Source organism: Carcharhinus amblyrhynchos, chromosome 25, assembly GCF_965287045.1.
Source record: "Carcharhinus amblyrhynchos chromosome 25, sCarAmb.v2.hapA, whole genome shotgun sequence".
Taxonomy (NCBI): domain Eukaryota; kingdom Metazoa; phylum Chordata; class Chondrichthyes; order Carcharhiniformes; family Carcharhinidae; genus Carcharhinus; species Carcharhinus amblyrhynchos.
Genome location: NC_137348.1, coordinates 17880889 through 17896779, shown reverse-complemented (window position 1 = coordinate 17896779; position 15891 = coordinate 17880889). Strand labels below are relative to the sequence as shown.

General features: G+C 43.5%; 1 protein-coding gene across 4 annotated transcripts in view; it reads left to right on the top strand.

The window, feature by feature from the left end:
* Positions 1 to 660: 660 nt before the first annotated feature.
* Positions 661 to 15891, top strand: part of LOC145358140 (LIM/homeobox protein LMX-1.2) — a 197168-nt gene continuing 181937 nt past the window's right edge. For 2 of the 4 annotated variants that reach the window (XM_080211819.1, XM_080211818.1), the window contains exons 1-2: positions 4055 to 4193; positions 4799 to 4985. In XM_080211819.1, the coding sequence (XP_080067945.1) occupies positions 4055 to 4193; positions 4799 to 4985 (326 nt within the window). Of the gene's footprint in view, positions 692 to 3509; positions 3817 to 4054; positions 4194 to 4798; positions 4986 to 15891 lie in introns of those variants that run through there. The other 2 variants (XM_080211820.1, XM_080211821.1) reach the window with 2 other exon arrangements.

Here is a 15891-nt window from a genome sequence, read left to right as displayed (position 1 = left end):
TTTTTTAAGGTTATTAAAACTGACTGCAATCTGCTGAACTGTAGAGAGCTTTACACATCTGTCCCCGTTCCCCACTGTTCCTGACTCCCATCCCGAATATCTCCCGAATATATTAATCCAGAACGAAATTGTGGGAAGTAAATCCTCCGGGTACTCATTTCTCGTCGATTTAGCGGCGAAATTTGAGTTCCTTTTCGGAAACCGCGAGTTGGGAATGCCTGGAACTATCAGAACCATCCTTTAGAAAAAATATATTCTTTAAAAAAAACTAGATCAAAATATAACTTTAAGTCCTTTAAATGTATTTAAGCCTCTCGTTTTTAAAACAAATTGAAAAAAAAGTATCGTTCCGTTCGCCATTAAAAACAGTAAATATTTATTAAAATGAATGTGGGATTTTTTTATGATCTTGGAATAAAGGGCGTATTTCCCCAAGATGCCAATTAGTATTTAATAACCCCGACCCGTGGTTCCCCCCCCCACTCTTAAATGAACCTCGACAATTCTGTGAGCGTGAATTACATTTAGGTGTTATCCGAAGTGTCCTTTCGAATGGATTTTGGGGCCACTTCGCATTTTGGTGAAGATTGTGAGAGGTGTCTTGATACAGCAATAGTCGTGTGAGAATTTCCCGTTTGTTCCCGGTTCCCCTTTACAGCCGGGGCGTCGGTTTAGGAGCGAGGGATGGAAAGTAAGTACATTTCGATTCGATAAACCCGCTCGTTCAGAGAGTGTGTTGGGGGGTTGCGGGGGGGGGGGGGGGGGGGAGGGGGGCGGTGGCGACCATCAGCAGGAAAGCAACCAGCTCTGACTGTGCCGCTGTTTTTCTCTCTCTGCCCCACCAGCTCCCATTCTAAAATCAGCACTAGCGGGAGACTCATATTTTTCAATTCGCCTAAGCTGGCGATACAAACAAAATTAGGGGCCACTTTCAGCCGAATTTACAGCGTGAAGGCGACCCAGTGGTGTATCAAAATAAAGAGGGGAGCCCGCTATTATTTAACGCTTGAGGACTTATGAAGTAAAAGGCCACTGATCTTAACTCGCATCAATCTTCCTGCGACAACACAGCGTCCAACAGTCATTTAAAAAAAAGAGCATCATTGGAACTTTCTAGGGCGCGCTTAACTTGAACAATTTACAGGCAAATTCGCCCAAGTGTGACCATCATTTATTCCCAGAATTTAATACGCACCAGACCCGTCCCAGAGAAAGGGACAATTTCGGCCGCACAGTTATCAAGCCGCCGATCTCGAACAAGAGCCTCTCTCACTAACACCTAGAGACACATGCAGTTGATGAAATTCGGATGTAGCCGAGGCAGGACGTTTAGAATTGAGATATTGAGGGTCAGGCGTTCAACTAGGAAAAATAAAATAAAGATAAGGCGTCCCAAAACAATCCTCCAAATCGCTTCTAGATACAAAGATGCGTTATTTTAAAAAAAAATCCTACTAATTCCAAGTCGCTCTGACAGCCTCGCTAACTATATGTTTTATTATAAAAGACAAGCGAGCCTGCTGAAAGCGTGTCTCCCAGTACAGATATCGAATGAATGTGAGAGGTTACGAATCCAGAATCAGTCGGAGGACCGGACAATCATGCAGCTGACTTTCCTTTTATTACGAAGGGCATGTTTTGTTTTTGAATATTATCTCTATTTCTGTCACCAAAATGATAAATTATTCCCGTGAGGCTCTGAACAATATCTGCCTGAACCATCTATGCAGATTTCAGGCTCAGAAATGCTGGGCCGTTCATTGTGGTAATTGTGTCGGGAACAGGATACGGAGTGTAACCGTCCTCGCTTCCCCTGGTTCTGTTTCACAGTATAGCTGGCCATCGCCAGGTGCAGGGCACGCTTAGCAAGATTCCTATTTTCCTAATTCGGTTCCCCACCCACCCCAGCCTCGCCAGTTAGCGACCTTAAAATAGTTCAAATTGATTTTGGTAATGTTTAATTCATCGCCAGTCTGGGTTGTAACAATTAAATATGAGATCAAATGTGTATTATTTTTTGGCATGAATTCAGTAGTGTTTTAATCTCCGGACAGGGGATGATGGTGTTGTGGGAAAAGTCGATTTGGCGAGAATTGTGAGAATTTGAATCGAAACGCGTGTGTGTGTGTGTGTTTCCAAGTAAACATCTACCACACTTCTTTTGAGTTAAGTCACCTTACAGGGCAAAGGTATTAGTCAGAACTACATGGCCATACTTAGGATGCGTTAGGTTCTCTCAATATTTGAAAGTCTCACCTTTCACATCTGCAGTGAGTCTCCGAGCGGCAATTGGTCACTTTAACGATTTCCTTTCCTGTCATTTTAACATAAACAAAAACACAGTATTTCCGAGACCATTAACTCGTCACTTAACGCCAATTCCCATTTCCAGGATGGAAATGTACACACGGTGTGCCGGATTTATTCCTGCAATGTTGTCTTTAAAAAAAATCCTATGTGTGTGAAGGGGAGGCAGTGGGAATAGTTTCCCTAACGCCCCCCACCCCAAGGAAAAATATCATGACACTTTTTGTCTCTCATTTCTTTCCCCTCGTTTTCAATATTTTGTGCTTTGTAGCAAGGAGATAGTAAAGAAAGTGTGAGGATTTAGCGTTGAGAATGGGGGTTAAAAACGTGAATGGAGTTCCCACCTGGTGTCTATGTATCTGGCGTTCTATTTCCTGGCTAGAGTGGACACACTGAATGTGTATGTGTGTGTCGAAGTGGGGGTGGGGGTGAGGGTGGGGGTGGGGGTGGGAGCACTGCTACAGCGGCCAAAACGGGGACAACGTTGAAATGTCAGAGACGCAGAGAAAGAGACAGAGAAAGAAAAACACAGAGACAGAGGGAGAGAGGCAGAGGGAGAGAGACAGAGGGAAGAAAGAAAGACAGTGAGAGAGACAGAGGGAGAGACAGAGGAAGAAAGAGAGACAGAGAGAGAGAAAGATAGTGAGAGAAAGAGACAGACAGACAGAATCAGAGAGACAGGCAGGGAGAAGCACAGAAAGAGAGAGACAGAGACAGAGAAACACAGAGAGAGAGACAGAGAAAAAGAAATATAGTGTGAGAGGCACAGACAAAGAAAGAAAGAGACAGACAGACGGGGAGAAAGACAGACAGTGAGGCAAAAACACAGAGAAAGACGCACACGGAATCAGAAAAGGAGACAGAGAAAGAAAGAGACAAACAGGGAGAGAGGGAGAAGGACAGAGGGAGAGAGAAACAGAGAGAAAGAAAGACAGTGAGAGAAAGAGGGAGACACGAAGAGAGAGAGAATCAGAGAGAGGGATACAGAGACAGAGAGAGAGAATCAGAGAGAGGGAGAGAGACAGAGAGAGAGAGACAGACAGAGAGGCGGGGGCGGGGGGGGGGGGGTGCGGTGGCAGGCAGCGCAGCGCCAGCGTGCTGGCGTCTGTATCCGTGCGCCAGGGCGCTCCTCCTTCCCCTCTCTCTCCTCCTCCCCCTCTCTCTCTCCCCCTCCCTCTCTCCCTCCCTCCTCCCACCCTCCCTCCTTTCACTCCCAGGTTCCATACCCACCCGCTCCAAAGGACGCTGTATGGCACATTCCCATCCGCGCACCCAGGGAAAACCTTCAGCTGGCTTCTTGGGATTTTACTCCTAGTTAATTTCCTCCTTGATCCCCCTCCCCCTCACCCCCAAACAACAGAACCCGACAAGGTTGGATTGTAACTTTTTGTCCTGGTCGATTCCAGCCTTCCTCCCTCACTAGTGTTCCCCCAGGTGCTGAAAAGTCCGCGTTTATTTAAGAGAACACTTTTTCTGTCTCTCTCTACTCAATCAAGTGCTGATCTACTTGTAAGTGCGGCGATCAAATTATTGCCGAATACCAAGTTTCTCACTCTCCCTCTCCAACCTCCTCGCTCCACCCTCCCCACCTCCTGTGCATGTGGTCGTGTATGGTAAATAGCCTTGTATCGATTGTACTAAAGTAAGCATTAAAGTTGGAGGTGTTAAGGGGAGGAGGGAGGGGGGGGGGAGGAGGGTGGGGGGGGGGGGGACGCCGTTTGGTACTTGCATATCAGTGACCCTGAGGATGGCTCTCGCAACAGGTCCCCAGTCCCTGGATAGGTACTTCAGCAGAAGAGAACCCGACACTCCAAGCATGCTGGACGATATAAAAATGGAGGAGCGCCCGTTACGTTCAGGTCCAGCCACTCTGGGAATGCTACTGGGTAAATAACGTGTTTACAAACTTTTCTTTTGTATCTTTTTTTCGAACCCCCCCGCCCCCCACCTTCAAAAAAGAAGATGACAGGCCACTTACTCTCTGCCGGTCGCGCGTTCCAAACCTTTTGCTGGCTTTAAATAAGTATTCGGCTGCGAGAGAGGAGTGAGGGTTTCGACTGCAGACTCTGTTCCGTGTGGTTTAGGATCTCTGGAGGGGTTTTTTTTGTTCCTTTTTTGAGGTGGAGAGATTGGGGGGGAAGCAGTAATGTGTATGATATGATTTCTTCACTGAGAAGGGGGTGACATAACATTGCTGGTAGTGGCAGATACAGGGCACTCTCTCTCCAAATGATTCCACTTCCTACAACCCATTGGGGAAACAGTGACAGATTGTGCTTTCTTTTTTAAAAAAGTGGTGAAGGTGTGTTTCAGCCGGCCGGAGACACTGAGGAGGGAGGGGAGTGATATTTGAGGGAATGTGTCGCTTCCAAATTCTCGCTCCGGGGCTGAAAAGCCAAAGGAAGAAACACCATTCGGGCAGGGTGTGTGTTTTTTTTCTTGTTCTGACAAAACATTATTATTTATCTGTCTCTCTCTCTTGCTCCTGTAGGCTCCGACTGTAAACATAAAGAAATGTGTGACGGTTGCCAAAGACCTATAGAAGATCGCTTCCTTCTAAGAGTCAACGAAGCTTCCTGGCACGAACATTGTCTGCAATGTACGGTGTGTCAACAACCTCTCACCAAGAGTTGCTATTTTCGGGATAGGAAACTTTATTGCAAGCACGACTATGAACAGTAAGTGTCTGCACGTCTCGCCTACAGAAGGCAAGGGAACTCACCGTTTATTATCACTTGTTTAAAAATGTGGATTATGGCTTTTTTTTGTGCGTGTGTTGATTCGGTTTTCAAGCCGCAACTTCCGACATTTCTTGAAAAAAATGAATTGCTATTTCCCCCCCAAAAAAAATTGTTTCCCTGGTAACTCTTGCTATCTGTTCAGTGTTATTGACTGAGTATTTCTTTTTACCCTGAGGTTCATACCCTGATAGTTTTTGACAGGACGTGGGTTGCTAAAAGCAAACTGGGGCCTCCACATCCTGAAGGATTTCTCAATTTCACAAAATTCAATCCTCGCAGAATATTTCATGTGCTTGTCGAGGCCTGGACAAATTTTATTTTATTTTTAACAAAGCACCGCTTATAACCGTGTACTACGGCCTGTAACTCTCGGCGGGTGCCTGACTTTGGACTGTGTGGAAATGTCCCGGGGTTTCATTTCGTCTGAAAGATGTTTCGATTTTGGGTCATCGTGATCTATCTGTCACCCACTCGGGGCACCGCCACTGTCGCGGTGCCAGAATAATGACACAGCAGTAGACCATTAGCAAGCCCAATTTGGTGAGGGTTCATTCTTTTTTCGGCTCGGTTTAGAAATTTTGCACGCATTCGTACAATGCACCCAAAATAATTCCACCGTTAGCCACCATGCCTAAGATCTACAGACTGTGGACATACCTGTGTGTGAAATGTACATATTACAGCCGGTTAAGGAAGATAGGAATTCTCCTAACAAATGATTATGTCGCTTTAAAAAAAAGCTCTGTTAAAGCATCCAAAGCTTTGGAAGTAAAAACCATGCCACAAAACCCCCAAATGATGCTAAAATATTTCCCCTTCACCATAATTATCTTAATCAGAAACAGTAAAATGCAAAGCGGAGGCGGCAGTCCTTCGTGGTGAAGTACCGCGTGTTTATTCAAGTTAGAGCAGAATAGAATATAGTGTGTGTGTGAGCGTGTTTAATTCCCATCCCCAGACACATCCTATCTTTCCTCCGGCGAGCTCTCCGTTTGCTTTATTGCAATTCCGACTGTCAGCTGGTCTTAGACGCTGAGATAGACTCACCTGGACTGGGGCAGGCCGCCTGTCTATTCTTCCGAAGAGCTGTCACGTACAGCAGTCGCCATATGTACAAAACAAAATCACACACGCACACGCACACACACACACACCCACAGCTAAATAATACCACAACGGCCCAGAATATCCCCCTCCCTCTCCCAGAACAAAAGTGGAGACCGTTCGGAACCGACCGCCCCGGGAGCAGTTTTAAAGCAAACACATTTACCTCCCGTCACGCAGGCGACAAGAACCGACTGTACAAATTCCTCGTTGCCTCAAAAGTGTGGAGTTGGCACCGGCGTTTTCTACCGAGAGATTTCATATCGAATTCCCGTAAAACCAAGCAGTCCCTCCACTCGAAATACATTTCTAAAACAAGCCTAGAAATATTCTAAAGGGTGAGATTTTGTTTTGAGGCGCCAGATCGTTATTTGTATTTTTGGTGTCAGTGTTTTTAGGAGACTCAAGATGCCTTTTGGGGTTCTGGAGAATTTATTTTCGGCGGTGCTGGAGCCGCAAGTTTATTCCGCAATCTACAGTCCGCACTTGCACTGACTGTGCAGAGATCTGGATGATTATACGGATTGTAAATACAAAAGAAGATGCCTAACCCGGTTAGGCGTCTTTATGGTTTTTTAAAAAAAAATATAAGTTCGGCCCTCACACTTGTTGTCGGATACACTGTCCTTGTAATCGGGGCTGCAACACAGTCGTGTTGGTAACAGGCGCCTTGATTAAATTCAGGCCGATTGCTAAATACATCTTCCTGGTGCAAGTTGCGCTGTGTGTCTTTTAGGGGAAGCAACTTTACCCCAATCCTCCGGGTTCGCTCGTTCAACAAGTGCGTCTGTTATCTTAAAACACTCGTTTCCAACTGTAATTTGGGAAACAAAAATGTGGCTGGAAAGTGCTCCCAGAATATTTTAAAATGCAAACTTGGTTTTGTATATTAAAAATCAAATATCCCATTAATAGATGTATGGGGGAAATAACAAATGACAGCGAGAACATGTTGATTGCGATGGTGTGGAGACGAGGGGATGTTAAATTGGCCTTTTCTGGATGTCGCAATCCATCATATTCCTAAAAAACAAATCCGCTAAGATAAAGCTGAGAGCGAGGAAAATATTTCGAAACACGGGCAGTGTTGCGCTTTATATCGACGCGTTGGTTTGTGTGATAAATTATTAATAATCCTTTAAAATAAAACCCATTTCCCTTTCGGTAAAAAGCAATGACTCTCTTCTATCGACCCTCATCTATCCCTTTCGCTGAAAAAAATAACCAAATTTCGTATTTCATTATAGACAAATTAGGTCAAAGTGTGCTGGGGAATTATAAAGCTGGAAGGAGGGAAGGTATGAGGGGGAAAGGGGGAAGTGCGAGGGGAAGAAGGGAAGATGTGAGGGGAAAGGAGGAAAGATGTGAGGGGGAAGGAGGGAAGATGTGAGGGAAAGAGAAAAAGTGTGAGGAGGAAAGGGGGAAGGTGTGAGAGGAAGGAGGGAAAGTACGAGGGGGAAGGAAGGAAGGTGTCAGAAGGTGTGAGGGGAAAGCAGGGAAGGTGTGAGGAGGAAGGAGGGAAGGTGTGAGGGGAAGGAGGGAAGGTGCGAGATGGAAAGAGGGAAGTCTGAGGGGAAGAAGGGAAGGTGTGAGGGGGTAAGAGAAGTGTGAGGGGAAGAAAGGAAAATGTGAATGAAAGATGTGAAAGGGAAAGTGTGGGGGGAAATAGGGAAAATGAGGGGGCAGAAGGGTAGGACTGAGGGGAAAGAGGGTTGTGAAGGGAAAGGAGAGAAGGTGTGTAGAGAGAGAAGTGTGAGGGGAAAATGAGGGAAGGTGTGAAAAGGGAAAGAAGGGGAGGTGTGAAGAGGGAACTTTTAAAATCATTATGAGCCAGATTAATTTTCTCTGAGAGAAGTTAGACGGTGCGGGGCTGAGAATTGCCGCGGGACTTTGTTTAAGTGTTCCTAAGAGTTCACACGTCAACTTGATGTAGAGAGGCGGTGCCTTGAAGCCCACTCAGAAATTCTGATATCAAAACTGTAAGGAAAGCACCCTTATTCCACTCCGTCCCCTTTACCACAAATACCACCAATCCTTCCCAGGGTGACATAGTCTCTTTTGCAAACTTTTAAAAAGTTAGAAGATGGTGTACATTATAGAAAGTCTTCATAATTGCAGCTAATGGAGTAACAAGGCGCCAGGGGAAATACAATGATATCAAGTACCTGTTCGCGCATTTTAAACAAGGGCTTTAATTAATTACAGGGCAATTTCCATTTCCAACTTTTATTCGAGAGTTGAGTCGCTGAACGGAGTCTGAGAATTTGAACCCGAGAACTAAATTTGGAAGTTCCTCACCCAGAATGGTTAAAGCCATAGATATTCCTCGGAGGAGCTCTCCCGGGGCTATCGCATTAAACACACTCGGACAAGCTGGGAGATTTGGACACATATGGGACCCTCAGTTCATTTTTTTTTACGTTGCTTGATGGCTTTTTAATGTTCGGGGAATTAGAAGGGTGAAGCAGCGGGAGAATAAATTCAATACGGTCCTCTGCATTCTGCGATTAGGAGAGGGAGTGAGTAACACGGGCAAACGGGTCACCTTTGTAATGTCCAGGTAGCTCCAACTGGGAGCCTTGTAAAGTTAACCTGATAATACAACAATTGAGGCCGAAATATTATTTTAAAAATGCTACAATTTTCGAAATCGAATTATAATGCGTTTTATTAAAAATGAGTACGAGGGAACCCGTTTACAATAGGCGCTTAAAATAGAAAAAAATAAACTCATGTTTAAATCGACATGAATTCGGAAAGCAAGAAACGAGGGAAATGCAAAGGAACGATTATTATTTTTCATTTATTAGTGTCACAAGTAGACTTTCATTAACATTGCAATGAAGTTACTGTGACAATCCCCTGGTCGCCACGCTCCGGCGCCTGTTCGGGTACACTGAGGGAGAATTTAGCATGGTCAATGCACCTAATCCGCGTGTCTTTTGGAGGCGAGGCCGTTCGTTGTGTTAGGAACAATTAAATGCAAACACTGCCATTATGTGTGTGTGTGTATGAAGGAACGAGATATGAACGGTTTAGAAACGCCCCCGTTACAATCCAGCAGCCCGGTTCCTACTCTACGAATTCAATTCGGGGCTGGGCGATTTAAAACCATTTTGACCGGCTAACGAACGCTAATCCCGTTCCTTCGAGGTAGTTGCTAGGAATTTACATGTGACTCCGTTTTTATAATAGGTGCCACATATCAAATCGAGCCAATTCTAAAATGGACAGGCGGATTTTTTTTTGTCTGAATGTCAGGGCAGAATAATGAGCAGTGGAGGTGTGTGTTTGTGTGTGTACTAATAACTGGATTATCGAGGGAATAACTCCTTTAAATAAATGGCCCGCATTTTAAAAGTGCCGTAAATACATTAACTATAGGTGTTTTTTTTAATGGATTGGGAGAAAAATGTGTAATTTAATCAAGGGATTGATACTGGTCTCCGAGTCATCGGAGCGGAGAACGGGACCCCAAGGTTAATTTGCTGTTGCTGTTATTGTATATTGCGCAGGTTTAAGGTGGACTAACGTTAGCCATTTACCCTGGAAAGGTAGGGAAACGCGCAACATTTAAATTTTGTTGTGCTTAATTGATCGACAGAATCAGGAAAGAAACACTAATCACTCTGGAATTATGATCAAGTATAGTTACATAGTTGTGGGAAGTCCTCATTCAATTACAAAGGAAACCGTTACAGACCAGACAACTTTTTTAGAAAAAAACTTTATTATACGCGTCTTGTCACTTTTTTGCTAGGTTTTTTTCTGCTGTGAAGTGTAATAGTGCCGCAGGGTTAACGGTAGACCCTTTATTTTTGTGTAAGAATGACAACACTAATTCTCCCTGAATAGTTAATTGACAGAATTGGAAAAAATGCTAAAATTCGGAATATTAAGTATTTGCAAACGTTTGCCTGCACAAATCTACTTCTTACTGTTGACACTGTAATGTGACTGACTGATGTAGGACAAGAGTCTGGAGTTTCTATTCTAAAATCCTCAATTTATTTATTCCGTGTCAGATTCTGTGAAGTTACAAGACTATTTTGTTTCACTTCTCTCTTTTTTGGGAGGGGAGTAAGTTTCTGACTTTAGCGTTTTGTCGGTAAGATTTTCTTTTGCCAAACTTTGGGCTTTCCAGAGAGAATCGGTCTGATGTCATTCTTAGAGAGAGAAAATAAAGGGTCTACCCCACATAGCTGTCCACTGCATTATCACACTTCATGCCTCTCACTGAAATTTAGCCCCTTTTTATATATCGGGTTTTAACATGGCCACTTCAATCACAGGGGCATAATAGTACTCTGCTAGAAGCCTGGCAAGTAACAAAAGACAACAACTATTGCTTTGCATCAACTTTTGTCAGGCATTCACTAGCCTTCCCAACAGGGTCTTAAGTGGTTAGTGGCAACAATGTGAATTTCATAGTTACAGCATGAAAATCCATCACCATGGATACTGGCAGTAAATGCTTACATAGGAAAATCTTTGTTGAGGTTATTGAGCTTCTGAAAGTTTTTTTTCCTTTAAATGCAAACTGGTCCAACGTTGTGTTTCCTGAACTTTGGCTTAGGGCCTTTGGTCACCCTGTAGCGTAAGGTTCACAATACCGAGTGAAATTCAACTGGGTTTACCTGACTTTGGAGTTTTGCGACATGCGTCCTGGGGCTCTGTTACAAAATTATTTAAATGTACAAGCAAGTCACACATTGATCTGACATGTTAAACGGTGCAGCTGAGATCTGTAAACTGTTGTGTACCAGAATAGTTTATACTTATTAACCTCTGTTGGATCGTGATACCTGGTGTGACACGACATGACAGCCTGCTGTGAACACTACCTCAGACTGACAGCGGCAAACATTTAATGAGATGGGATGCAGCCGCATAAATCAACAGCTCTTTGGAAGCACACTGGTTCTGAAATGCTTTTACAAGTATGTACGTTCAGCATGGTAACCCACCGTTTTTTTTCTCTCTGGGATTTTTTTATTGGACCTCCTTAAGTATGATAGGCAGCTCACAGATTGCATTTCTTTTAAAAAAAAGGCCAAAAAAGCTGCTATTTTATCGTTAGAAAGTATCGACCAGAACATAAAACAAAAGACTAAGTGTGGAATCAAATTCTTTGAACTACTTTTATTTGATGATTGAGCTTCTGTGGCCCATACGGGGGCACAGCCGATTGCTATTGTACACAAGGGCTTGCCCACACAAAATATTTGTAAAGGAACCAATATAATCTGGAGGCCATTTGATTTTACGAAAAGCGCATTAGTTTTCATATATTAGGTGTATTTGATATCTGTTACCTAAAGAAGAAATCGGAAAATATGGAACAATTATTGAAACATAAAGTTTCTTTGTTTTTTTTTCAGTGAATTAAGCTAGTTGCATTTGCTTTCGCTGATGGTGAGGGCTTATACTGGATAAAGACTATGCCTGTATGTGATGCAGGCTCATTGTCTTTGCTGAGCAAAGATGGACAGGAATTTAGTAGTAGTGTGTACAATAGAATAGAATAGAAGAATAGAATAGAATTCCTACAACGCAGAGGGAGACCATTCGGCCCATCGACCATGCACTGACAATAATCCCACCCAGGCCCTATCCCAGTAACCCCATGTATTTATCTTGCTAATCCCCCTGACACGAAGGGGCAATTTAGCTTGGCCAATTAACCTAACCTGCACATCTTTGCACTGTGGGAGGAAACTGGAGAACCTGGAGGAAATCCATGCAGGCACGGAGAGAACATGCAAACTTCACACAGACAGTAACCCAAGCCAGGAATCAAACGGATCTCTGGCACTGTGAGGCAGCAGTGCTAACCACTTTGCCACCAGGCCACCCATATAATATTGTAAAGTTTTTTTTTACAAAAACCTGGCACCGGAAGAAATATATATGTCAGAAGGAGGGGTCCCGAAGGTACAATAGACCAAAGATATGCAGGTTAGATGGATTGGCCATGTTAAATTGTGTCTTAACATTCAAGAATGTGCTGGTTTGATGGGGTTATGGGGAAAGGCGATGGGAGAGGGCCTGGGTAAGATACTTTGTCAGAGAGTCAGTGTAGAATTGATGGGCCAAATGACCTTTTTCTGTACTGTAGGAATAAAATGATTCTATGATATTCCAGCATGCTATTTATCTCAGATTATAATTTCTGTTGTAATCGAAAATTACAGTTATACTGCCATCTTTGTGTGGTAGTTTTTGTTTATTTCACCGTGACACAAATGCAGCAATGCCCTTGTGAAATCAAGTCCAGACGTGATTCCGGAAGGGAGCAATGTGACACACCCTGAGAAACGTCATCTCCTGCTCCTTGTTATAGGTCCTGTATCGTCTGACACCTAGTTTAAAAATACTCAAGAGCTGACAGGAGGAAACTTGTAGTCACAGTAAAATTGTAGTGTTAGTTAATTCCTGGAAGTTGTTTCCACTGTCATTCTCTATAAGGGAGCAAATACATCAATTAAAAAATACTATTTTAGGCAGCACTGGTTAGTTTTGTATATGTTTGTGCCTGGGAAATGGGTCTTGATGGAAAAGCTGCCTTCCTAATTGTCCTGTTGCCATTTGGATTTGAGGATTCATTGGGGAAGTCTGTATTGAGTTGCCCTGATGGTTGTGTGATAATGATCCTATAATACCAAGGAGGATTTAATCCTTGGTTAGTACCAGATATATTGATAGGGATGGTGCAGTTACCCACAGAATACCTGGGCTAGGAATGGGAACAATCAGTCAGGGTACCCACTTCTCACTGCTGTCCATTGAACACTGCTGGATGTGACTGCACAATAAGACGTCTGGTGGGGGACAACAATGGACTCAGCTGTGATGTTCATCCCATTGGGAATGGCTGGCTGACATTCCCTCTCTGCACTTGCACAAGAAGAAAACCAGGTGCCGCAGTCTGCCCTGTAACTCTGCCTCACCGTGAATCACTGCCCCCAGGAGAGGAGGGGAAATTACAGGGGGAGGAAATTGGAAAAAGAAAGCAGATACATATATCAATTAAAAATGTTCAAGATTCTGCGATTTAATCTCGAGTGACACTTGGAAGCTGATTCCACTTGTTTTCTCCTGGCCTTAATGGGGTGGTTATGACCGAGGGATGGAGTTGATAGCTTCACAATCTCCTTAGTACTGAGGAAGCTGGTACCAATTTGAAAACCGCAGGGCCTGCCTGTTTTGGGCAGTAGCCCAATTTGAATATGCAAAACAAGCATTCTGATTGTCACTCCAGTTTGGAAATGGTTGGAAGAAGCACCGTGCCACACTCCAATCATTTCCATATGTGATAGCGGAGGAGAGGTCAGTCAGGGAAAGTTTGGTATTTTGTGGGACACAAAGGTGCAGGAAAATAGCCTTGGGAGCCCCACTCAGTGGTACTAGGGTAGCCTGATATTGGCCAGCCTTAATCCAATGACCAGCAATACAATTCTGGTTTGACACCCAGTTTCTGATGTGATTTCAAAAAGGCCAGTGCCTCCAAGTCATGGCCAACTTTTCACCATAATATGGACAAACAAAAATCAACCTCATTCCCTTTCCACAACTGGATGTGCCTTTTTAACAGTAACATTCCCGCCAATTCTCAACTCCTTTGGGACAGCATGAATGAATGAAATGCGAAATACAGTTTTGAAAAGGAAAAAAATGTTAGTAACATAATTAAAACAATTATTGCTGTAAGGGACAAGCTCTTAGAATTTGTAAATCACTGTACATTTTTAGCTGAGATTGTGTCTTTTTCTAGATAATTGAGAATTATCCTGCAATTCATAACTGCATTCACTATTCCAATCAATGCTTCAACTGTTAAATTAAGTTCAGTATTTACAAATGCAATGATGCATTGTATGCTATTGATTCCTGTGTTCCTAATGTTTTCTCATTTTGAGATGTTACAAATGAAAGCTTCAAACATTTGGTAAAAGAATCAGAATCCAGCATTAAGTGTTTTAAATGACTTATGCACATTTTGAATGGCAACAGTTTCTTTATTATCACTGCCATTCAATTCTGAATGACAGCAGCATCTGCTTTTAAAGTTACTAAACATTTACAGATTTTCTTAACCAGATTTTGATTAACCTTCCTTCGGTTTTTCTTTCTCCCCTCCAGTCATCCTTCTCCGTGCAGAGCAGCTGTTGAGGAGCTAGTTTAGCGCTGTGAGGAATTTTTGGGGAGTGCATGCCATTAGGGAATTGTGTTAAGGTTGGGAGGATCAGAATACACCCTCGTTCTCTTTCAGTTTAGACTGCTGATACTTGAAAACCATTTCTCAGTTTACTGAACAAATAGGGGCCTCCTATTTTCTGGGAAAATTAATTCTTCCCGTCAGCAAAATGAGGGAGACAATATGGAAGTGAGAGGCTTATCTTTATCTTTCTGTAACCCCAGCAGCTGGGGAAATTAGAGTTAGGACAACAACTAAGTAAATAGTGAAGGGCATGCAATGTGGCCTGTGTGACAGTGAATCCCACTCTTGGCTACTGTGTACACTTAAAACAGAAAACTATCTTACACCTTTAGCAGCCAATGGTTTGACGCCTGTTATAAATCCTACTATTGTTTATCTGCTTCTGTGATGTCTTCCCTATAAACAAGAGTGTCGAATAGCCATTGGCAATCTGGGCCTGATTTTAACCCATTCAAAACTCACCCACTTGCACAGAATTAAAATTGGGCCCTCTGTCTCAGACAGATATATTGTAATTCAGACAGGGTTTCCTTTATCTCCCCTGAGCTAAAATGCTGTAATGTGCTTGTCTACTTAATATTCTGCCACTTGTACTGTGTAATATGTCTCTCAGCTTTTTAATACCTCTGTGCCTATGTAGAATTACAAAATCATAGAGTGCAAAAGAGGCCCTTTGGCCCATAGAGTCTGACACATTCGAAACACCTGAACTCCTGAATGTTATGATGTGCCAAGTGCTCATCCAGGTACTTTTTAAAGGATGTGAGGCATCCCACCTCTACCACCCTCCCAGGCAGCACATTCCAGACTATCACCACCCTCTGGGTAAAAATGTTTTTCCCCACATCCCCACTAAACCTCCTGCCCTTCACCTTGAACCGATATCCTCTCATGACTGACTCTTCAACTAAGGAGAACAGCTGCTCCTTATCCACTCTGTCCATGTCTCTCATAATCTTGTACACCTCAATCAGGTCGCCCTTCAGTCTTTTCTCTCTAATTGAAACAACCCAAGCCTATCCAACCTCTTTTCATAACTTAAATGTTCCATCCCAGGATAAATGTGTACATTTACTCCTTTTCTCCTTCCAGTTATATCTGCTGTTGTCTTAGGCACAATAGGCTGAATGGCCTCTCTCTGTGCTGCATGATTCAATGTTCCTGGATGTTCTCCCTCATCTTGTTTCTCCTGATAGTGTTACGTTATGCCAGGTCAACAGGCAGCAGAGGACATGTGTCAGCCTGGATGGTGTGTTTCTGATGCTCGTGGAACTATGAGGGCCATTGCAGCCAGGCCTGGCCCTGCTCTCTCCCAGTGCTTTTTGCGCACTCCATTAGCTAAGTTGTGCTGAGCATCAGATTATTGAGCTGCTCTTCTACTTTTCCACAGCTGGGGAAGGGATGGGGAATAGTGAGACCATTTGTGCAACCCTCACACCTCACCAGCAGAGACTGGCCAACTGAGTGACTCTATACACAAATATTCAGCACAGAAGGATTATTGCTATTTGTACTTTT